The 25,023-nt window shown below is 38.1% G+C and overlaps 2 protein-coding genes across 2 annotated transcripts; one reads left to right on the forward strand and one right to left on the reverse strand.

Annotated features, from left to right (window-relative positions):
• Positions 1–13,544: 13,544 nt before the first annotated feature.
• Positions 13,545–16,751, forward strand: LOC103436829 (probable serine/threonine-protein kinase PBL15). Its single transcript, XM_008375275.4, has 5 exons — positions 13,545–14,120; positions 14,962–15,097; positions 15,191–15,327; positions 15,538–15,661; positions 16,089–16,751. The coding sequence occupies exons 1-5, from the start codon at positions 13,689–13,691 to the stop codon at positions 16,538–16,540; spliced, it is 1,281 nt and encodes a 426-aa protein (XP_008373497.3). The 5' UTR covers positions 13,545–13,688; the 3' UTR covers positions 16,541–16,751.
• Positions 16,752–22,645: 5,894 nt separating this feature from the next.
• LOC103409438 (uncharacterized) lies at positions 22,646–24,408 on the reverse strand. Its single transcript, XM_008348253.4, has one exon. It carries the CDS (start codon positions 24,269–24,271, stop codon positions 22,796–22,798), a length of 1,476 nt encoding a protein of 491 aa, XP_008346475.3. The 5' UTR covers positions 24,272–24,408; the 3' UTR covers positions 22,646–22,795.
• Positions 24,409–25,023: the final 615 nt, after the last annotated feature.

Here is a 25,023-nt window from a genome sequence, read left to right on the forward strand (position 1 = left end):
AAGAGGTTTTGGCCATTAGATTTCTATCCCTATGGAATTGATCCGGATATGATTTGAACCCTATAAATAGTTGGAACATGTATATTTATCACTTTCTCTATATCGCCCTTGTTTATATGGAGGGGTTTGCTCAACTAAAAAAAAGGGAACCAGGAAACGAACACTACATTACAGTGTCTGAAGCCAATTGTAAAAAATAGAACCAGGAATAGACACTGTATTACAGTGTCTAAATCCAAATGTAAAAAACAAAGTCAAGAAATCGACACTGCATTACAATGTCTAAATCCAAATGTAAAAAACAGAGCCAAGAAACGGACACTGCACTACAGTGTCTGAATCTAAATGTAAAAAATAAAGCCAAGAAACGGACACTGTATTACAGTGTCTGAACCTATATGTAAAAATTAGGAGTCGCGCGTGGTGTGAAGCGTAAGCGACGTGTGACTGATGGAAAAACCAGAATCAGGAAACGGACTATGCAACATAATGTCTAAATTCAAAAGTAAAAAACAAAATCAGAAAACGGACACTGTATTCCAGTGTCTGAATCCAAATGTAAAAAGAAACATGTAAGAGGCGTGTGAGTGATGGAAAAAACAAAACCAGTAAATGGACACTATAATGTAGTGTGAATTCAAATGTAAAACACAGAATCAGGAAACAGACATTGCGTTGCAGTGCCTGATACGCATTGACTTATTTCAAAATATAAAACTACGAGAAAATGAGTGTTAGTTGAAGTGAGTGCCATTTGTAGTGGCAGATTCTGTAATTTTTATTTATTTTAAATGCATTTAAGTATCACAATACATGATTAACCTATTTATAATTGGGTCAACCACAGTTTCATACCCTATCTTTAAAACATTTCAATGTCATACCTTATCTTACGAATTTATTACAATGTCATACTTTCCGTCAGTTTCTTTGTCAATTCCTCCGTTAAATGATAACCTGACTTGAGGAGGGTTCCACTCTCTATTAAAAAATTAATTAAATATTTAAAAATAAAAAAATAAAATTATTTAATAATTTTTTTAAATGGGGGACCCACCACTACAACCTCTTCTTCGGTTCTTCCCCATCCACCTGTTTCTCCCCCCCAACCTTCCTTCACCACCCCACCGTCGCCCTCTCTTCCTCCATCTCCACCTCCCTCCCAAGGTTCTGCTAAACAAAAACCCTTGGATCAGCTTAGCCTCCTGGCCGTCGTATCGGTGGCAAAACCCTTCGATCAGCTTGGCCTTGTAGAGCAAGTTGGCGACGATCTCCATCTGGCACATCAACGCTATGTCATGGAAGAACGTTATATGCTCATTAGGAGTGGTCTCGAGCATGGGTGATGGCGACTCATAGTTGTCGGAGGTGAAGGGGATGGACGTCTTGATTGTGAGGGTGGTGGAGTCATCGGTGACAGATGAGATGGTACGATAGATAGATGGGGTGAGGCATAAGGTGGAGCTGAAGGGCCTCAGGAGATTGGAGCTGGAGGAGAAGGAGGAGGAGGATGAGGAAGATAGGCGGGATAGAGCCATATCTGACCATTGGATTGTTCCAGCTGTATGGGTCGATGGGAGCTGGGAGACTGGTGAAGAAAAAGAAAAAAGGGTTTGTGGAACGCTAGGGGGAGTTTGGCCGCGAAATGTCCGATTCAGCTTCGCTAATTTGCAAATCTCCAACGGGACCAAATACCCCAGAATGATTGTCACGCAGCTCTCCGGCAAATCGCCAAGACCGGGTTTTGATGGCAAAGATCCGACTGCAATTGGGTTTTCTTATTTGAAGACAGATCCTCAAGGATGAGATTGCCCAATTCAAAATCCCAGAAATTTCATAGTTCGTTTTTAGTTTTTGTTTAGCAGAACCTTGGGAGAGAGGTGGAGATGGAGGAAGAGAGGGCAGCGGTGGGGTGGTGAAGAAAGGTTGGGGGGGGGGGGACCTGGGTGGATGGGGAAGAACTGAAGAAGGGATTGTAGGGGTGGGTCCCCCATTTAAAAAATATTAAAATTTTTTATTTTTTAGTTTTTAATATTTAATTAATTTTTTGATAGAGAGTGGATCTCGTCTCAAGCCACGTCAACATTTAACGGAGGAATTGACAGACAAACTGACATAAGGTATGATATTGCAACAAATTCGTAAGATAAGGTATGATATTGAAATGTTTTAAAGATGGGTATGAAACCGTGGTTGACCCAATAGTTAAGGTAGTTTTGTGTAATTTACCCTTATAATTAACATGAATATTGTTGATATTTTGTTAATATTGTATGTTTTAATTGATCTTACACAAAATCACCCTTTCAAAAATATGATTATGCCAGTGGAGGCTAAACTTCATGAATCGTGTTAGTTTGGACGGTTAAAAACGCCCGCCACTAAGTGCTTCTTGGAGAAGAGCCATAAAATGTGTATTAGCTTCTTGTCACGCGATTACGTGTGTGACAAGGCTTTTGTACATTAAATTAAATTTTTTTTTTATGGTTTTTTACACATAAAAATTAGGAAATTTAAGTAATTTTTGAAATTCTTGATTGCTGAACCGTTACATAATTTTCAGTTTGTCACTACTGAAATCATGAAGTTCTGCTCCCTGGTTAGCTCATTAAAGGTATTAGAATTTTAACAATATTTAATTGTATTTTAAATAAGATAAAATGTATGATTTTAATTTTCAAGTTCAAGCATAATGCTGAGGACATGCTCCGCCGGGGAAGTTGCAACATGCAATCTGAATCCATGAGCACTACAAGCTTCCCCCTATATAGACCTGCTGCGCGTTGAATAATTAATTGAGGGTTAGAACTTAGGTTGATAAGAGAGAAGGTGAGATCGACGGAGTAAGGGACTGGGTGATTAAACTGTTGGGGCTTAAAAAGATTTCGCTACTTTGGAGATGTTTATCTCACAAAAAAGAATGCAATGCAGCGGAATTGATAGGCAAGAGAAAGAAAGAACACTCAATGTATTACACAAGATTTTTATTCACTCACAAACTTAGTACAAGAGGAAACACTCAAACACTCTTAGAAGCTTTGTTGCTTCTTCTCACTTCTCACTATTTGCTCTCTTGGTTGTTTCAAATGGTATGGATGCCTTCTCCTTTTATAGGCATGGATGGAACCTTGGAGAAGCATGGAAGCATCATGCTAGAGATATTTAGATAATTCCACTACCTTCCTAAGCTAGAATTATCTACATTAATCTTGTATGTTGGTGGAATCCTCACAATTCTTCTAGACCCTTCCACCAACTTGAACTTTGCTAGAATTCTCTAGCATGTGCATGGATCTTTCTTTATGCATGGGTTAGATCCATTATCTTTGGGCCAAGACACGATTACAATTCAACATAAACTTCCTTCCAAACATCCGTTTGCATGCATGATTAAACTTCCTTCGAAACATTCCTTTTGCATGATTAAACTTCTTTTAATTCGCTCGCTTTCTCTCCATTCCCACTGCACTTTGCTAAACTCTTCACTCCCATTATACTCCAAACTCGTTGCTTCAATTCGCTTCGCTTTCTCAATTATTCCAGAACTTTCTTCTGCTCGATCGATTTTCTTTTACCATCACAAGAAATCAACAACTGCAAGTACGTAGTGCATTTTAACTTGCATTTGGCGTTGGATTTTTCTATTTCAGCTTGTTCTTGCTAATTTATTGTTTCTTTCTTTTCATGATGACCTGTTTACCAAGTTTTTGGGCATTTTCTGGAGAAAATTCCATAATCTCCTAAGAAAATTGCTACGTACTGCATTTTGACTGGCGTCAATTTCAGTTTTTTCTTGCTAATTAATTTTTGTTGAAAGTTTCTCTGCTACGTACTTAGTTTTGACTTGCATGCGTTCGATTTCAGTTTGTTCCTGCTAATTTATTCTGTTAAGTTCTTTCTTGGATATATTCATTAATTCGTTACGCGTGTGCGTAATTGAGCTTCTCCAATCTATTACGTTATTAATTTATATTCTAATTTGTTGTGCAGAAGCGTCAAATATAAAACCAATAAACTACAACGGCAAAATATGATAAGACCAATAATCCAAATGACACAAGGATTTATACTGGTTCAGCGTAAGCCTACGTCCAGTTCCGAGACGGCGAGGAAATTCCACTAATATCAAAAGGAGATTACAAATAGAGTTCAACACTCAAACCTAAATCCCACATACACCCAATAGCTTTCACTCATACAAAGAACAAATGGAGAAGAAGAAACACATACCAAATCCTTCTCTCCCAAAAGCCACAAAATGTAGCAATATATCCTTGAATGAATGATTGCACAAATGGAGAACAGTAAAACAGCAGCACTCAATTTTCTTCTCTATCGGCTGCTCTCTGTTTTCTGCTATCTGCTGCCTCTGAGTTTCTGCTCTCTTACTGACCAAAAGGCATGAATTGCCTTATATAAGGTTGGTGCCTTTTAATCAAACCATCATCATAAGCACCCAAAATACGAACTAGAGACAACGGAAGCTAAATCAAATTCCACAAGCTCTCGGTACTCATAATGATCTCCACCTCGACTCAAATTGTACCAAAGCCAACAAAAGTAGACCATTTCTCTACCGTCTTCTCCAAATTTGCAAACCATAAGTGCCTTGATCAAAACAAAAGGTGATTCAAACGAAGAACTGAAATTCTTCAATATCACCAACAAAAGATCAAGCACACCATACCAAAGTTGGACACACAACGAACTCCACCTGCTCACGAACACCATGGTCTTAAACTGCACCAATAAACTCATTCACATAGCATGGCACATTCTCCAAATCAAAACTGATTACAAATTTGGCAACAAGGTCTCACATACCACATACAAAAATATGCCCTTCACTTAAGTTTACCATCATCACATGAGCACCAACAGGACAACCAAAATTTCAAATTCAAATAATCAGCAGGAGATCCAAAACCATACCTCAACTAGAGTCTTCAAGAAAACTAATTGCAGATGATGGAGACCAACATACCAAATAGCAGTGGTAAACAAATCCAACCAAATGTCCATAGACCAAACAAAGTTAGAAAGCATATAACTTGCCTTCTACAAGAGGGTTCCACACAAATGTTCTGCAGTGCATGTGGTGTCTCACTATCCAAACTTGCAGAACTTAACAAATTGGACCTCACTGAATTCAACTTTACCAAAAAAAGCAAAACCATACCAATATCCAAAACAATAAAAACACCGATGAAGAGCAACTGACATAACACAAACATACATAGAGGCTACTAAGCAACTTTCTCAAATCATAACAAAGAATCCTTACAAACTCTTAAATCTCCATATGTAGCAGAGAGATTTAAGAGTACCCACAACACCAGATTCCTCTTTTTTTTTTTTAATTTCAAATCTGGTGTAGCCAACTGTCATCATAGAACAAAGTTGAAGTCGTCATCGACGACATTCGCACTCGCACCAGCATTATCTTTCAGTTTTGGGCAATCAACTTTCCAATGCCTTTCCTTGCGACAATAGTTGCATGTGTTGTTTCTGGTCTTAGACTTCGATCTCAAATTTCCTTTATTACTACCTGAACCATATTCCCTATCTCTGCCTCTTGCTATCAAAGCCTCAGAATGAGAATCATTCAAATTTCCAAATACTTTGTTCTTTGACTCTCTTGAATTCAAAGCGGCTTTTACATTCTCCATACAAATAGAATCTCTCCCATATAACAAAGTTTCAACAAAATTCGCATACGAAGGAGGTAAAGAACACAACAAAATCAAAGATTGATCCTCATCATCAATTTTATTATCCATACTTTTCAAATCCATAATAACCTTATTAAACTCATCAAGATGGTTTTGAATAGGTGTACTTTCGGTCATACGGAAAGTGTACAAACGTTGCTTCAAATACAAACGATTGGTGAGGGATTTGGTCATGTATATACTCTCCAACTTAAGCCACAAACCAGCTGCAGTAGTTTCATTTTCCATCTCACGAAGAACTTCATCAGATAGTGATAACATAATTGCACTATGTGCTCTATACAAAGCGTATTCTTTTTCTTCAGCAGACCAATCTTGTGGCAAGGCTTCCACACCCTGTAGCGCCTTAAGCAACCCTTGTTGAACTAGCACCGCTCGCATCTTAACCCGCCACAGGCTAAAATCATTCCTCCCATTGAATTTTTCAATATCATATTTCACCAACATATTCGAAGGTTTCATAGACATACTAGTACAAAGCCCTAAGTCGAAACCCAGAGCTCTGATACCACTTGTTGTGCGGAAGCGTCAAATATGAAACCAATAAACTACAACGGCAAAATATGATAAGACAAATAATCCAAATGACACAAGGATTTATACTGGTTCGGCGTAAGCCTACGTCCAGTTCCGAGACGGCGAGGAAATTCCACTAATATCAAAAGGAGATTACAAATAGAGTTCAACACTCAAACCCAAATCCCACATACACCCAATAGCTTTCACTCATACAAAGAACAAATGGAGAAGAAGAAACACATACCAAATCCTTCTCTCCCAAAAGCCACAAAATGTAGCAATATATCCTTGGATGAATGATTGCACAAATGGAGAACAGTAAAACAGCAGCACTCAATTTTCTTCTTTATCGGATGCTCTCTGTTTTCTGCTATCTGCTGCCGCTGAGTTTCTGCTCTCTTACTGACCAAAAGGCATGAATTGCCTTATATAAGGTTGGTGCCTTTTAATCAAACCCTAGCTGCCATGTGGCTTTCAAATGGGTAACAAAAGGCCAAACCTATTTGGGCTTGAGACAAAAAACTAAAGGCCCAAGAAGTATTGAGCCACAAAATCCAACATAATTCTCGTTCATTTCATTCATGATCGTGTGTTTACCAAGTGTTTGTGCATTTTCCTAAGAAAATTGCAGTAGTTTTTTTCTCTATTTCTATAGTTAACTAATTAGAAAATGCATGTCTCTCCGCTGATTTTTCAGTGAAGGCGATCCTTGTGCTGATATTTTTTCACTGCGCAAACGCCATCGCTCACAGCTTCCAGCTGGGATCTCAGCTCTGACATCCAAGCATGGGCTGATCGCACTACTTTCCGTGTGGGCGACTCTCTTGGTATGTAATCTTAATTATGTTAGTCGTGAGTCAATATTAGGGAAAAAAGGGAATGTAAATACTAGGAGTCTTTTATTAGGTAGGTTTGTTTATAAGCTTTATTATTTGTTTCCTTGTTGAACAATGATTGTACATGTATATATTTCAAAAGGAGTAATACCAGAAATTATCCCGTAAAAGTTCTATTTGGTATCAAGAGCCTTGTGTTGTCGTAACCCTAGTTTTTTTTTTCTTCTTCTTCCGCGACACTTGGTTGACTGGTTCTGCAGTTTTTCATGCAGATTTCAGTTGGGCTGGGTGTGTGCAGTATTGCCGTGTGTAGCAGTGTGCAGTGTGTGCAGTATTGCCGTGTGTGTAGCAGTGTGCCAGTACCGTGTCACGTGCAGATTTGTGGAAAGGAGTATGGCATCTACGGAAGGCAATGGTATTTTGAAATTGGAGGACAGTGCTCGTACCTCAAATACAGTAGTGAATCCTGTTGTTATTCAGAATGATGCATCTGATGTACCAAACACCGTGAAACTAAATGGATCGAATTAGATGCACATTGCTGGACACGGTAGGAAGGGCTTTGTGACTGAGAGTACCAAGGAGCCTGCTGAGGGTAGTGCTAAGTATGAGATATGGGAGACAGGGAATGCAATAGTAAAAGGGTGGTTGATCAATTCCATTGAACCTGCTATCATGGGATTTTTTATTCTCATGCGTACTACTAAAGAAGTTTGGGAAGAGGTGGCTCAGACCTATTATGATGGTTCGGATATTTCTCAGATTTATGAATTGAAGGTTGAAGGTTAAATCTTTCAGACTCTGTCAAGAGAGTTGGCCAGTTGGTGTGTATTATGCTGATCTGAAGTCCGTTTGGCAGGAGTTAGATCAATGGAGACCAATCAAGATGGAATGTGTTGTGGATCTCAAGACACTTTGAGAAGAAATTCAAATTGATTGTGTGTATGATTTTTTGGCGGGTTTGGATGATGTCTTTGATAAAGTGCGTAGTGATATTTTACGTACTCAACCCTTACCATCGGTTGAGGAGGTGTATTCTGTTGTTCGGCGTGAAGCTCAACGCCATGCTTCTATGATGGGTGGAAGTAACAATCAAGAAGGGCTGCCGTCCATGGCCATGATCTCTCGGCCAGCTGGTGCTCCTCGTCCTAGTAATTTTTTCTAATCAATCTTTAAATTCTCGTCCCTTCAACCGAGAAAATAAAGATGATTTGAAGTGTACTTTCTATGGGCAAACCCATCATACTGAGGATACATGCTTTGCTAAGCATGGGGTGCCTGATTGGTTCCCAGAATTGAAGAAAAAATTGCGTGCAAAGGAGCGTGGGGCAGTAGGGTCCAGTAGAGGCCGTGCCTCCCTTGCTGCGGCTACACCAACAGTACAGGAAACCGTGCCTAGCCCTAGTGACTTTAGTCAAAATTTGTTGACTCGTACTCAGGGTGACTCATCTTCCGACACAGGTGCCTTGGGACATGTTCTCTTAGCCTCCAAAACTCAAGATCATACAGGTTGGATTTTGGACTCTGGGGCAACGGATCATATGACATATGATAAAAATATGTTTCAATACATGACTACATCTCACAGGAAAAACATAACAACTGCCAATGATACTTTAGCACCCGTGTGTGGTGCAGGCACCGTGCATTTCACCCCGTCACTTCCCTTACATCATTGCTTGCTTGTTCCTTCTTTAACTCATCAGTTATTATCCATACCACAGGTTACTGAACAATTAGATTATGTTGTTCTAATGTATTCGTCCTTTTGTCTACTTCAGGATATTCAGACCAAGGAGATAATTGGGCGTGGCACTAAGAGAGATGGGTTGTACTATGTGGACGACGTCGTTCCTGGCAGAGCTAATGTTGTTTGAGTGTCTCGGTCTAGTAATTTATAAGAAGTGTGGTTGCTGCATCGTCGGTTAGGGCATGCATCTTTTGGGTATTTACGACATATGTTGCCTAGTCTATTTAGTGGAACAAATGAATCAGACTTACAGTGTGAAGTATGTATTCTTGCTAAAAGCTATCGTGCTTCGTTTCCTCCTAGTATGAATAAAAGAGCTTTACCATTTGAACTTGTGCACTCTGATGTTTGGGGACCTTCTTCTGTTGTTACTTCTTCTGGGATTAAGTGGTTTGTTACGTTTGTTGATGATTACACTCGTATGACGTGGCTATATGTGTTAAAAAATAAAAGTGATGTTGGTATGCTATTTTGATATTTTCTCAGATGATTGGAACACAATACTCGCGTGTGGTTAAAGTTCTTCGTTCTGATAATGGTGGTGAGTATCTTAATCTTGAGTTGTCGAAGTTTCTTGGTGATCACGACATTCTCCATGAAACAACTTGTCCCCATACTCCACAACAAAATGGGGTGGCTGAAAAGAAAAATCGTCATATCTTAGAAACGGCGCGTGCTCTACTTCTAGGAGCATCCGTTCCTAAGGTTTTTTTGGCCTGAAGCTGTCACTTATGCCGTCTACGTGATTAATTGTATGCCTTCTCGGGTGGTTGATTTTCGTACCCCTCTTCAAATCCTCACTCAACATGTACCAGTGGTGTCTACTAATACTCTCACCCCTCGGGTATTTGGGTGTGTGGCGTACGTGCATATTCAAAAGATTCATCGTACTAAGTTGGATCCATGTGCTCTTCGCTGTGTGTTTGTTGGTTTCTCCCCTCACAAAAAGGGTATAAATTTTATCACCCTGAGACTCATCATATGTATGTTACCATGGATGTGACTTTTTTTTAGTCGGAGTTGTTTTATGCTCCCGTATCTTCATCTTCAGATCACCAGGGGGATAATACTAGTGGTGATCTGGAATGGTTGGATCTAGAGAAAAACACTATAGCAGAGATCACACCGGCCGTGACTCAGGAGAATGATACTATGACTCAGGAGAATGATGCTATAGCATAGATTTCTAGTGTTGTAGTACCATCAGAACAACCATTGCCGTCATTTGCTGAGAACAGTATGAAGTCACCTCTTCCACCTGCCGAGAGCAGTATGGAGTCACGGCAACAGCTTGCTATACCCCCTATCTCTCTAGTTATACAGTGCTGCCTAATGAATCTTCTCTGGATATACCTGAGGTAAGTATTGTGGATGATTATGTAACTAATGCAAGTAATGATGTAAATACATATAAGCTGCCACTGAGACAAAATCGAGGTGTGCCACCTGACAGGTTTTCTCCGGAAGGTAAAGTGAAGCATCCAATAGCTAACTATGTCTCATGCAATGGTCTTGCACCAGAGCGCAAACCCTTGGTGGACAATATGGAGTCTATTCGAGTACCAACCCGTGTGGATGAGGCTCTAAAGGATCCAAAGTGGGCGAAAGCAATGGATGAGGAAATGTTGGCATTACAAAAGAATAATACCTGGCAGGTGACGTCTTTACCTGAAGGAAAAAAAACAGTTGGATGTCGGTGGGTGTTTACTGTCAAATACCAAGCTGATGGATCAATAGACAGGTACAAAGCAAGGTTGGTAGCTAAACGATACACCCAAACATATGGGGTAGATTATCAAGAAACGTTCTCTCCGGTTTACAAGATGAATACGGTACGTGTTTTGATATCTTTAGCTGCTAATATGGACTGGCCATTAAAACAGTTTGATGTGAAAAATGCTTTCCTCCATGGGAACTTGGAGGAAGAAGTATATATGGATTTTCCTCTTGGGTATAGTGCCGATAGGAATACCAGAGTTTGTCGGTTGCGTAAGTCTCTTTATGGACTTAAGCAATCACCTCGTGCATGGTTTGATAGGTTTACTCAAGTTATGAAAAAGATTGGGTATTATCAGAGTCATTCTGATCATACATTGTTTGTTAAACGAAGACAGGGAAAAGTGACAGCCTTAATCATCTATGTAGATGACATGATCATCACTGGAGATGATTTTAATGAGATTTCAAAGTTGCAGGGTAATCTTGCGGCTGAGTTTGAAATGAAGAACCTAGGGGATTTGAAGTATTTTCTTGGAGTTGAAGTTGCTCGATCTTCGAAAGGTATTTTCTTGTCACAATGTAAATATGTTTTGGATTTGTTAAAAGAAACTGGTATGCTGGGATGTAAACCAGTAGATACTCCTATTGTTGAAAAACATCATCTATGTTTGGATCCAAATCAGAAATCAGTTGATAAAGTGAGATATCAGGGACTTGTAGCGAGATTAATTTATTTGGCTCATACACGACCAGATATTGCCTATGCAGTGAATGTAGTGAGTCAATTTATGCATTCACCGAGTGAAGATCATATGGCTGCTGTTATGCGTATCTTAGCATATTTGAAGTCTGCACATGGAAAAGGAGTTTTATATTAGAAGCACGGACATTTGAGGGTTGAGGGGTTCACAGATGCTGATTGGGCAGGAAGTGTGAGTGACAGAAGGTCTACTTCGGGATATTTTACTTTTGTAGGAGGAAATTTGGTTACATGACGAAGTAAAAAACAAAAGGTGGTGTCTAGATCCTCAGCTGAGGCCGAGTATAGAGGGATGGCTCACGGCATTTGAGAGATTCTCTGGCTTCAAAAACTTCTTGGGGGGGCTTGGGTTCAAGCCTAAGGAAACCATGAGACTATATTGTGATAATAAGTCAGCGAGAGATATAGCTGATAATCCGGTACAGCATGATAGGACAAAACATGTGGAAGTTGATCGACACTTTATCAAAGAGAAACTTGAGAGGAAAATTGTGTCAATACCATTTGTGAATTCGAAGGAGCAACTTGCAGATGTTCTAACTCATGCGGTATGTAGTCGAAAGTTTGGTGACTCACTTGTCAAATTGGGCATGTGTGATATCTATGCATCAACTTGAGGGGGAGTGTTAGTCGTGAGTCAATATTAGGGAAAAAAGGGAATGTAAATACTAGGAGTCCTTTATTAGGTAGGTTTGTTTATAAGCTTTATTATTTGTTTCCTTGTTGAACAATGATTGTACATGTATTTATTTCGAAAGGAGTAATACCAGAAATTATCCCGTAAAAGTTCTATTAATTAACCCTTGTATTTAATTAGCTGCATTTCATCCATGGACGATTACTTCAATTTTGTATTCTTTATTTGGTAGCGATTTAGTTGAAATCCATGAATAAGGCTGCAGGGCTTAACGGTGGCTGTTTGTTCATAAATTTATTTTGTTAATTGGGTGTATTGATAGATATTGGGATTAATGAAGTTGTGACTTAATCTACTACTCTGGGTTTGTTCCGATCTTAAGTAATTCGCCTCCGTCTGAGACTTATGCTCCAAGGTTTTGGGTTAATGGTTTATTTTGCGTCTTATAATTTGTGTGGTCTTCAAACTCTTCTTAGTTCTCTTTTGATTTGTTCAATTAAGTGATTACACAAGTTTGGTGTTTTTGTGTCAAGGGCATCATCATTCATCATACAGAAATAGATAGTGCCTGTTGGCGCTTTCAACCAGCTCATTGCACAGCATTGCCCCTATTGCCATTTAATCTTAAGATCAAAGAAGGATGAGGATTCTAATTTCTAGAGAAGAAACGACAAAAATGTGAAGCAAATTTAGAGCTCATTAAGTTTGTTGGCAATGGCATAGTGGCATTGGCTACTATCCCAATCCCATTAAGCAAATGCAACTCTGCGCACGTGACTTACAAGTATCATCATAAATGACTTTACAAATACAATCATATTATCAACACATGGATAAGCCTAAGCCATGCCCATATGTGACTATGGGCAACCTTGTCATGTTTTAAAACTAAATACCTTATCGGGCTAGCCCTATCTATTGACTAGCAAGAGATATCCGCCCAATGCTGCGAAATTGAAAATTGTACAAAGATTTTGTATATAGTACCATTACGTACAAAAGATAACATTTACACTTTTTATTTGTTTACATAAATTTTCAATAAGTCGAACCAAACAAAAGCTCGAGTTTAGTTTACAAATGAGCCGAGCACGAGCTTGGATATATCATTAGAGCTGAGCTTGAGCTGTACTTGAGCAAGAACAATTTTAACTGAGTGGAGCTTGAGCATCTTGTACTTGACTTGGCTCAACTATATAATATGTACCTTGTAAGCGTCTATCTTCCGAAAACAAGTTAGTGACTTGTTGGGATTTTGTTTACAACTTCATTAAATTATTCGTAATGGGGTTTAATCATATAGTTAAATTCGAAATCTATTTATGTATTTGTTTTATATATATATATATATATACATATATTATATCATCTCTATTGGATTGGTTCTAACGCGGATAAAATAAAAGTGGGTTTGATGCAAAATTTGGTCATACTGTGTGTCCCTGAAGAAAAAATAACAGATTAAGATTTACTCAATTGCAGAACATCTTCTAACTTCTACAAGAAGACATTACGTAAAAGACAAATGACAAGTACGGATAATGTTAAAGAAGCAGATTGCAAACAAAATACAATTCCCCCATTTAGTAGAGTGGTTAGAGCAGTTGAAGAAAGAAAGTACACCTCCTTCTCTGTTAAATTAGCTCACTTTTAGGACAAGAAACCATGGTTCAGGTGGTATTCTTTGCATCAAATTCATATCTCTTTCCACTAACTATTCTCTTCTCCTCCAATAATGACGAGGCGGCAGCAGCAGCACTCAAAGCCTTGGAGACCATTCACAGCAAACTGCTGTTCAGCTGAAGACCAAACAATCTTTCGCAACTTCAGCAGGTGCAGGCCATCAAGGTCTGATCTTTCCAAGGATGTTGCTCACCAACTGCCGTCCTTCCGGCGGTTGTCTTTTTCTGATCTCAGCCGTTCTTCATCCATACGGATTAACGAGGATCTTGCACAGTCTTTTGGGTCGGACTTGTATGATTTTCAACTGAGTGAGCTGCGTGCTGTGACTCAGAATTTTTATGTCAATTTTTTGCTGGGAGAAGGTGGGTTTGGAACCGTGCATAAGGGTTATGTTGATGAGAATTTGAGGCAGGGTTTGAAGGCTCAGGCCGTTGCAGTTAAGCTCCTCGACATTGAAGGCCTACAAGGACACCGCGAATGGCTCGTAAGGATTTTTAATTTTACTATATATTTTCTGCCATGATAAAGACATGTGAAGGAAAACAGAGTATGCTACACTTACCATCTAATTTTATTATCTCTCTAATAGAGATGAGACTTTTAACATGTGGATCCATCTATATTAGAAAGATGTTATAAATAATGATACAAATAGTTTCTCATAATAGCAATTTTGAGAAAAATAATATTACTACGTACCACATAAGACCGAGTAGAAAAAATGGGGTTAATTTAATAAATAACGATAACGGTTACTATTTTTAATAATGATCATTTTTGAATTGATCGAATAATCGTGTTTTCAGAAATAATCTTTATAAAGAGTTTCAACTTTTATAATATAAGAAGGATTGTCTGACAACTTAGGTTAACCCAACGATTAATTTCTTATTAGTCATTAGCCCTTTCGGTTGTGTTTTTTCTTCGTTCAAGGTTCCTGTAATTATTTTAATCATGTTTGTTATTTTTGATAATTTAATTCAGTTTGAATACCATAAATAAAGAGAGATGTATGAAAAGTTAAAATTAATGTGTAAAAATCACCTCAATTATTTTATAGAGGCCTTGATCAAAAGCAAAAGAGAAGGGACAGAAGCTAACTAGGCCGAAAGCAAGCAAACAAGATCAACTTTTAGAAGATATTGACTAATAAAGCGTCCTCATATAAATAAACAAAGAGTTGTATGTGGACTAATCGCCAAATCTTAATAGGATGCACATCTCTAATAAAATGATTTGATTTGAAAAAAAAGAAAGAGAGACTTTTCCAGTTAAGTTTTGGTAAGTTTTGACAAATTTATTCATAACTCATTAATTTGTTGCAGGCAGAAGTGATATTTCTTGGGCAGCTGAGGCACCAGAATTTGGTGAAATTGATTGGCTACTGTTGCGAGAACGAAGAAAGACTCCTTGTTTATGAGTTTATGCCTCGAGGCAGCTTAGAGAATCACTTATTCAAAAGTGCGTTTGCATACTATCTCCAAGTCCAACAATTATAATTATTTTTAATTACAATTTTAGGGTTTATATAATTATTATCTGCTGTGAGTGCAGGGCTTTCAGTATCATTGCCTTGGGCCACAAGATTAAAGATTGCAATAGGAGCAGCCAAAGGCCTTGCTTTCTTGCATGGGGCTGAGACACCTGTTATATATCGGGATTTCAAAACTTCAAATGTCTTGCTAGATTCTGTAAGTTTAGCACTCGAGAGATAGAGGGAGTTATTATTGACAATCTCAGAAAGTCATTTTACGAAATGAATATTTGACGACAAGTGCAATATTTCTTTCTATTTTTATAGTTTTTATATACAGCTATAGTAAAATGACAAAAACAAAACCTACTTTTAATTCCAGGGTATCTAAGTATTATATAAGCTGCATTTTCTCTGTATTTGGTAGGATTTCACAGCAAAGCTGTCAGATTTTGGACTTGCAAAGATGGGGCCTGAAGGATCAGAAACGCATGTCACAACAAGAGTAATGGGTACCTATGGATACGCTGCCCCTGAATATGTCTCAACAGGTAGAACTTGAAAATGCTATATATATATATTCTTCCCAACTTTTTTCCTCAGTACATATAGGCTATATGATATAGCCCCGTTTAGAATTGCTTTTTTAGTGCAATGAAGTATGCATATCAGGAGTTTCGTATGCAGAGAAAGAAATTGCGTTAGGTTATATTAAGAATTTCTATCCAGGGTTACTGTTTAACTTTACGAATTAACTAGTTGATGATTTAATATTGATAGAAAAGTAGATTTCAATCCAGTTCCATTAGAATATTTTAGAAAAATGGAAACTTCCTTTGACTATTGTCTTATATTAAAGACTTATCATAAGGAGATGATAACGTCAATTAATAACTAGATGGGTCGACTGAGTCCAATTCAAAGGACCCATTTCGTTAATCAAATGCATTGACATTTGGATGAATTTCAAATTTTCAGGACAATTGACAACAAAATGTGACATCTACAGCTTTGGAGTGGTGCTGCTAGAATTGCTAACAGGAAAAAGAGCAATGGATAAATCGAGACCAAAGAGCGAGCAAAATCTGATTGATTGGGCAAAACCTTACCTGACTAGCAGTAGTCGGAGGTTGCGCTATATTATGGACCCGAGACTTGCTGGCCAGTATTCTGTCAAGGGAGCGAAGGAGATTGCCCATCTGGCATTACAATGCATAAGTATGAACCCTAAAGACAGGCCTAAAATGCCAACCATTATCGAGACTCTTGAAAGCCTTCAAAACTTGAAGGACATGGCCGTCGCTTGTGGACATTGGCCGGCATCACCAAAATCTGCTAGAAATGGGGTTTTTGGTAATGCTAGAATGGATGGTCACAGAGTTCGGAATATCAGGAAATCGTCTCCAACTGCAACTGCAAATCAGAAATAATCTCAAGGCTGAGAAGTCTCGATGACTCAGGGCTATATATCAAGTGTAATATAGAAAGTTTGTAATATTGTAAGTTAAAAAGACGCATTTGAAACCCGAGGAATGTTTAGTTGCGTATGTAAATATATAAAGGCACATTTGGGATCCTTTTTTGTACAACTCAATCTGTAGTTAATCATGCATCATAACAAGGCACGAACGACATACACAACTTATAGCAGAAATACCAGTATATGAAGAACAATTCAATATTAACACAATAGGTTTTCTGACCGAAAAAATCCTATGTGGGTTAAAAAACGGGTGTCCCCAGGGACTTCGATCAACTAGTGAAAATAAGGTGCATACAAAGAATAGCACACAAGCTCAAATTGCTAAAACTAATTTAAAGAGCAGCTTGTACCTTTGTGCAATCTTCAATCATGCCTAAGAGCATTAAGCTCGGTCTTCATAAACATGGTAGCTCCATCTTCTGAGCTCATCTCATGTCGCACTGGTGGGAGACACGAAACTGTGAACATGATATGGAAATATGATATGCAAATTTAGATTCGAAACTACAAAGTTAGCTTCTTCAAACAAAACATTTAGAATGAAGAAATCAACTGAGAATCCCATATAGAGATCTATCAGAAGATTTAGAAATATGCTTGAGACAACACTACTTTAACCAAACATTCTCATGGAAGATTTTGGTGAGTTAGCACCCAATTTTAAGCAAGAGAAAATCATTTGCAACTAGGGTTTTCAAATAAGAACGAAGAAAGGAGAATAGCTAGAAAACAAAGAACAATCTCAAAGATGATCCTTTTCTACAAAAAATAAATAATCTTGAAAAGAAAGATTTAAGCAAGAATTTTCAAGGATAATTTTAAGATTTTCAATGAAGAACTTTATCCATGAAAATGCTCTATGATTCTAGAGTTTCTAAGCAAAAACAAAACGCCCTCACTATGAAGATGAATTTCGAACCACCCAAAAAAAAACAACCACCACCCCAAGGTTTTATCAAGATGCTTTTTTTCTGGTTTAGCAGAAAAAACAACACACAAGGACTTAATCTGAAGAAATCAAGGGTGAGAAACTCACTATCGAGTGTAGGGAGTCAGACAAGCCCACATGGATTTTCTTAAAAAGTGTGCTAGATTCACTTGCGAATCAGATGACTAGACAACTTCACTAGTCAAAATGCTTCAGAAACTCATGAAATGCATATGCATGAACAAACCTTCCAATGAAGCCACAACTTGAGATCTTCACACGATCAACTTGAACTTCTTGGATTGCAAGATCCCTAAGAACTAAATCATCCAACATAATTGAGGTTTGAACTTTTGTGTGATTTCGAAATACAAAGGAAAGACTTAATCATTGACAAGGAAGGCTAAAAACAACTAAACCTAGACTTAAAAAAGCTATATTCAGATCTTATCGTGTCAGTTAGCATTCAACTAGGGAAAAAAAAGGTTAGTTTCCTATTTAGATTCTAATAGGAAAATCGGGGGAACTATTTCATAGTATAATTAATAGACCTCTACTCTCATAAAAAGCACACCAGATCTTGAACTAAGATCTATTGTTAGTGCATGCATTAAGCTTTTGACAAAAAAGGAGAGATTCTACTCTATATATATTGGGACTTTTTACGGCATCATCTTCATCGATCTCTACATGTTAGTTTTGTTCTTTCATGTTCTTGATTCAGTCAAGATTTTGGCTTTTGGTTAACATAATCTTGATCTATTTGAGGCTTTTATTATTCTTACAAAGTTAATCTAGAATCTTTTATAAACCTATTTAACCATTATTATGTTCAAATTTCAGTCGATATACGATATGGGAAGGTTTGGTCTTTCTCAACTTTAGATTCGAGAACAACAAAGACACATGACAGTAACAAGAAAGATCGCTTGTAGCCATATTGTCGACAATAGTCTCATAATACCTAAATTGAGACGAGTAATATAAGTTTTACAAAAATTAAAAAAAAAAATTAATGGCGCACCAATAGATGCTGTCATCACAAAATGAGCATAATACATGACTAAGGGTAAAAAAATATATATATATAAAATTAATCTATTTCTTGTGATGCTTCACGAACTTTTCAGAAGAGGCACGACAGTTGTTATAATATTTTGCTTTAATATTGTTCGCTCCACAAACATAAAATAAATATTTTACAAGTCAAAGCAACAAATTAAAGTAGTATTGAGGCATAGAAGCAAATATATCGTACTCTAACTCATTGAAAAGATCTCACATTTAGTTTTCTGCCTAAGAAGGAGAAGAAGCAGGTGGGGCGGAAGTTGCAATGAAAAATAATGATTAAAAACTCGGTCAGTTCTTTCTAAAATTTCATCTTTGTTGCTATAGTGTTCATGTGCAAAAGTGTTATTCACAAGAATAAAATGGCATAGTCTTCCCAACGCTACAAGAGCCCTACAACTTTTGTTAGTAATCACCCGTCCTAAGAAAATATAGGTATACACATCTCATGCATACTTTATACTGAAATATTTTTTGCACACAACCACAACCAAAGATCTGTTGAAAATGCACTACTTGTGACGACCCGTCCCTAATTTTATGTTTTTACAAATTTGAAAAGCGTGACTTTACGAAAATGCCCTTAGAGGTGAGGATCTTGACTTTCGTTGACCAACGTTTAGTGAGACATACGACTTATTCTTTTAGTGTATTTGCATAGTAACTGGTGATACGAACGCATAGGCTCAAGAGGAAGTGAATTTGGAGTTACGGTTAAAGTTTTACGGAACTACAATTCTGAAAAGTACGTTTCTAAGGTTTTCCATTTATTATTTTATATATTTCATAAGTATTATTAGATTTGTTTAAGGTTATTTAGAGAAAAAGAGACTGGGCAGAACTACCCAATTGGAGATAGATGGAGAGATAGAAGGAACGAATCAGAAGAAAAGAGGAAGATGGAATAACCAACCAGAAAGGAGAGGAAAGAGGGAGGGGATCCGAACCCCTTCAACCCGGAGAGTCCTTAGACCAGCGCGTCGGCCCGGTTTATAGGCAGAGAAATCCGACGAGTTTTCAATGAAATTCCAGCGAATTAAGTCGAGTTTCCACCTGGAAACCTCTCACCATCGTTCCACCTTCCTTTATCATACAAAAATGGGGTTGTTTGGGCTCGGTTTTGGAAGAATCGAAGTCGTGGGCTTAAAGGACACTCGGCAACAATTCGCCATTTTCTGCAACCATTCCTGTCGATCTCCACCATCAAAGCACTTCTCTGGAGGCCAGGAACAAAGCTCAAACAGTTTTAAGGGCGGTAGTGTTGCGGATTGATCGAATTGAAGAACACCCAAATTCTAGGGTTCCAGCGGTTCGTGGGCGATTTCAGATGTTTCCCCGCCAAATTAGAATTGGCCACAGGTATAAAGTTTACTCTACTCGTTGAGACCTACAATTCTGTAAAATTTGGTAATTTTTAGAAATAGTTGATTTTTTCTGCGAGTTGGGGTGGCGCATGCGGCGGCGCGTGGCCAGGGGACTATTGATGCTAATTTTAAGCCAAATTAGATGTATGGAATTCAATTATGATATTCGTATAACGTAGGTTGATCGTTTGAACCTAAATTCATTACGTTACTTGGTAAAAATGTGAATCGACGATCCAACCGTTGGATTGTCACCAAACTTTAATATGTTATAGTATGTAATATTTGAGCACCATAGGAACTTACGGATCTTCCTGAATTGGATTTGTAAGTTCATAAAATAAAATGTTAACCGCCACTTGGTTTTGGCAATTGGCGGAGATCCGACCGTTGGATCGTAATGGAACTTTAGGATGTTGTTCTAGATGTATAATGTGGATCTTTGGAAGTAAGGATCAGAAATCCGTGATGTGGATCTTCCGAATCTAACTTCGTAGGGATGTGTGTTATGTAAGTTACATATTTTATTGATAAGAATTCTGAGTTGTGATTTGATAATTGTTCGTGACGCCTCTATGGTTGTGCTAGGGAGTTGTAGCATGAACTCCAGGTGAGTGGACTTTTGTTTTCAGTATATATATATATATATATATATATATATATATATATATATATATATATATATATATATGCTTGGTATTTTTCCCAGAAAATGTGTTTAAATGGAATTATGTTTTGAAAGGCCATGCCTCATGATTTATACTCAGATTACGAGTTAGTATAGTATGCATATTGTGATTTGACGCTGTGGACGCTCAGGTAAGTACCAAGTGAGTTATAGATTGTTAATATGAGTTGATGAGTATGTTGAGATGAATTGAGAGCTCATAAACCTGCATGCCGGTGTTAGTGCTCCCGCCCGTGGTCAGGGCACAGGCCTTCACGTGATGTTCACCTCCCGCACCATACGCTCACCTTGGATCCAAGTTAGGTGCACATGCTTGTCGTACAGACCACGATAGGTGGTTCTGACTCGTATGCGACCCACGATTATTCACACAGTCTTCACGTGATCGTAGCACTTGAGTGTATTTATTTATACCGATTCTTGTCGTACAGACCACTATAGGTGGTTCCGACTCATGTGCAAGTATACTTGATGAGCTATGGGTTCAGGCATACATGCCACAATAGGTGGCTCTGGTTGACATATTACTTTCATTGATTTACTTCACTTGGTTTACTCATTATTGATACTGAGATATTTGACATGGCATATATGTGGATTTTGCTATTTCGAGTATGGTTTCGATATATGTATATATTCTATTTTCTGGAAAATTATAAATGTTTTACGGTGAGGGGTTACTACATTTGATAATTGAAATGGTTTTTGAAAAGTTTTGTTTTTGCCCACTCACACTTTCTGTTTTGCGCCCTCCAGGTTTAATTTGCTGAAAGTTCGTATCAACAAGGATTCTTGGCAAATCTCAGGATAGGTGGGTACTTCTGAGGGTATAATCCTTATTCACTCCACTGTACTTACTTATGTTCTAACGTCACGTGTGAAGTGGGTTCATTCCTGCTCACCAGCGCACTATGGTATTTAGGCACTCTTAGGTTAAATTTATTCACATTTTTCACATCATCACACTTTATGGCTTCGTCACCTTCCAGGTGTCGGCCAGCACATCTCGATTCGGAGTCCTAGTGGACATTCCAGATCGGGGTGTGTCATTACTCGCCAAAAGCAAAATTACCATAATTAAAAACATGTTTAATCCGACCATAATGCTTAAGAGAATGAGTAATTTTTTATTTCTCCAAGCATGATCTCTTGGATAGATTTGAAGTTAAGGTAAGAAGCTCTACACTTATAAAGGATGAGGTATAGGTTATTTGTGAAATAAAAAATGCATTTAAAAAAAAATGTTGCGTATTTAACTGATGTGAGGCATCAAAATGAGAATTCCTAAATATGGTATTTATTTGGGATGATAAAAACACTTACTAGTTGAAAAAAATTATTTCAATTTCAATAATCACATGTAATGTGCCACAATTATTAATTATTAATTATTTCTTATATATATAGCTTGAACAGAACTTACGACAAATCTATGTTTATAAAATCCTTTGAAGTACTCTCATCACACGCTTTGTTATACCATTGCCAAAACTACGATTATAAATTAGTAAAAGCATGCTATTTCTAATTCTTAATTTATTCATGATTTTTCTTTTCTGGCAAATAAAACGAAAGACTATAATATAATGATACATCCAAATTAAGCAAAACAACATTAATTACAACTCACGTTCAAATTCCACAAAGAAAAGCAATCTGACCCAACAACCACAAGAAAACAAGGGATGCCAGACACGACTAACACACACCGACGGGTGCACTAATTTGACTAGAACAAAAAAAAGTTGGACTCGTAATGCCACACCACAAGTCGGGCTCATATGATTAGTTTCTGAAATTGGAATCTAGATATGCAAAGAGACAATTTTAAAAGTCATTATATGTTAGGAACCCAACATTATATACTCTAAAAACGAAGAAATATAGAAGAGAAAATACACTTAAAAAGGTAAGTGGTTGATAGGATTTTTTTCTAGAAGTCGCTGTATTTTGGGTTCAAAATTTTCATCTCTATTTATTTAGAAAATAAGGACAAATTGACGATTTCAAAATGCCAGTGACCGCTATATATATGTATGTTAATAAATTGGGAACCAATTAAGAAGCCGATCAAATTTTCCATATATCGTGTAAAAACGATACCAAGTTCCTATGGAAAATTAATTTGTAATACGAAATCTACAGTCTAATTAATCACGGGTAAGTACAAAATGTTTCATTTTTTATACAAAGAAACAACCTCTCGTATGCTAATGCCATCTTTCTTGCCGTAAACATGGAATTTGCATATTCCCGGCAAGCTTTTCCTCTTTGAGCTGCCCTCCTTGGCCCTTCATTCACAGCCAACTCCAAAGCCTCCAACAATGATTCGACGTTCGGAGAGAACATGAAGCCGAACTCATCATCCACAACAATAGTACCTTTGATGCTCGGAAACCTTGACGCCATCACCGGCTTCCCACTCATCATTGCCTCCATTAAAGTAAGATCAAGACCTTGCGGTCGAAGCGTTGGATTCACAAAGATATCGATGCCATTATAGAATTCGTGTAATTTGGATGGACTCATAGACCCAAGAACAAGAACTTGAGGCCCCAGATCCTTGTACCTTTCTTCCCACGGTCCCGAACCAGCCACGATCAAATACACATTAGGATTCTTAGCTATGAGCTTTGAGAATGCTTCGTATAATATAGGATGGCCTTTGTCTTTCACTAATCTTCCGGCCACTCCGAATACCAAACTAGCGTTTTTAGGTACGCCGATTGCATACCTAAACTCTTGGCCTAGGTTATTATCTACGCCAAAGTCGGCTTCGTTAACACCGTTGACAATCACATGCACTCTTTTGTTTGGTATTTGGTAGACATCCCTTAGCATCTCCCCACAACTATCACTTATAGCAACATGATGGGCATAGTTATGGAAGAATCGTATCTCATTTAAAACTTTTGGGACAACCCCTTGAATGCTTTGGTTGAAAGATGGGGAGATAGGCTCACTAGGCTTGCGCGTCAAGTCTTGGAAGATGCCGGAGTGTAAGCTTTCGAGGGCAATCCCATGCCATGACACGGCGAGGTTTGGGAGATTTCGCGCTAGCCAATGAGGTAGCGCCACGCTTTCGGAGTGAACTACATCGAAATTTTCACGTTGGTTTTCTTCCAAAAACTGCTCCCATGCTTTGTTGTAACGCCAGCGACCGGGGTCTCCCTCGTGGAAGTGGATATAGGGTGACGATGGGCTCGGACTTCCATGTTGGTTGTCGAGTTTGATCAGCTCCTGGGAAGGGACTGGGGAGGTGAACACATGGACTTGATGGCCGAGGAGGGAGAGAGCTGTGTGGAGAGTGTGGGCGTGGCGCTCCATGCCACCCGGGACGGTGCCTATAGGCCATTTTCTTGAGAAGACGGCGATTCTGAGGGCGGTTGGTCGAGGACGGTCTTGAAGAAAGGGAAGGCGGTTCCAGGCGAACTGAGCCTCGCGGAGATCGCCGGACCAGGTGGGGCCAGGGTGGGTGGAAAAAGTGGTGGTGCAAAGAGAAGTTGTGGTGGTGGTGCGGAGGAGGAAAAGGGCGGGGATGGTGAAGAGGACAATGAAGAAGAGGGTGGTGCAAAGATTTGATTGGGAAGAGGAAACCATGAGTTTCTTCGGTTTGTTGTTGGAGGCCATATTGGTTGGGAATTGAATGGGAAAAAAGTCTGAAATATGTTTAGGTGTATTGTTGCTTTGAATTTTTATAAAATTGTATGGCTGGCTGTGTGGGAAAGTGGGGAGGTGCCCACTACTGAAGCAAGTGCGACTCGTTTGGAATTTCTTTGAGTGCGTTTCTAACGTCCTCTTTTTGAAAAAAAATAAAAAGAAAGAAGGAATTTTCATGTGCTATAAGCATGAATATTGTTGACTTGTTTAAGGGTTGATTGATATATTTTCAATGATATGTTACGGCCTTGATGACTCATGTGTGTTGTCATATAGTTCATTTATAATTATCATAATATACACAATGAAAATACTATATCAATTTAAAATTTGACACAAACAGATATTAGTAGGGGAGAATTAAATTTAGAATCTCGCAAGACCCCTCACTTATTTCTAAGTTGATGGACTTTGGTGCTATATGGGGTGGAGTTGAGTGAGAATATAGGAGCTTATTAAATTAGGCCATGGAAGTTACACAAGGTTATATACTTTGGTAAGTCTTCTAGTTGAGAGCAACTTATTATATGGAAATGGTTCACGACAACTGTAACCTTCCGATCTAATAATCAATGTCATCTAGAAAAGGAGAAATTAGGTTCATATCCTTCTTTTTGCTACTCCATTGATTAAAATCCTATTCATTTTCAATTTTTGATCAAGATCTTTGGATATTAATAACATTATTAATTATTTGAATAATAAAATATTTTATTTTTAAA

This window comes from Malus domestica, chromosome 06, assembly GCF_042453785.1.
Source record: "Malus domestica chromosome 06, GDT2T_hap1".
In the NCBI taxonomy this organism is placed as follows: Eukaryota; Viridiplantae; Streptophyta; class Magnoliopsida; order Rosales; family Rosaceae; genus Malus; species Malus domestica.

Bases quoted from the DNA above. Each gene is read 5' to 3' on its own strand.
- LOC103409438 (XM_008348253.4), bottom strand. From the start codon at position 24,271: ATGGCCTCCAACAACAAACCGAAGAAACTCATGGTTTCCTCTTCCCAA.
- LOC103436829 (XM_008375275.4), top strand. From the start codon at position 13,689: ATGACGAGGCGGCAGCAGCAGCACTCAAAGCCTTGGAGACCATTCACA. The intron at 14,121-14,961 runs GTAAGGATTTTT...AATTTGTTGCAG, and splicing joins AAGGACACCGCGAATGGCTC to GCAGAAGTGATATTTCTTGG. The intron at 15,662-16,088 runs GTAGAACTTGAA...TCAAATTTTCAG, and splicing joins CCCTGAATATGTCTCAACAG to GACAATTGACAACAAAATGT.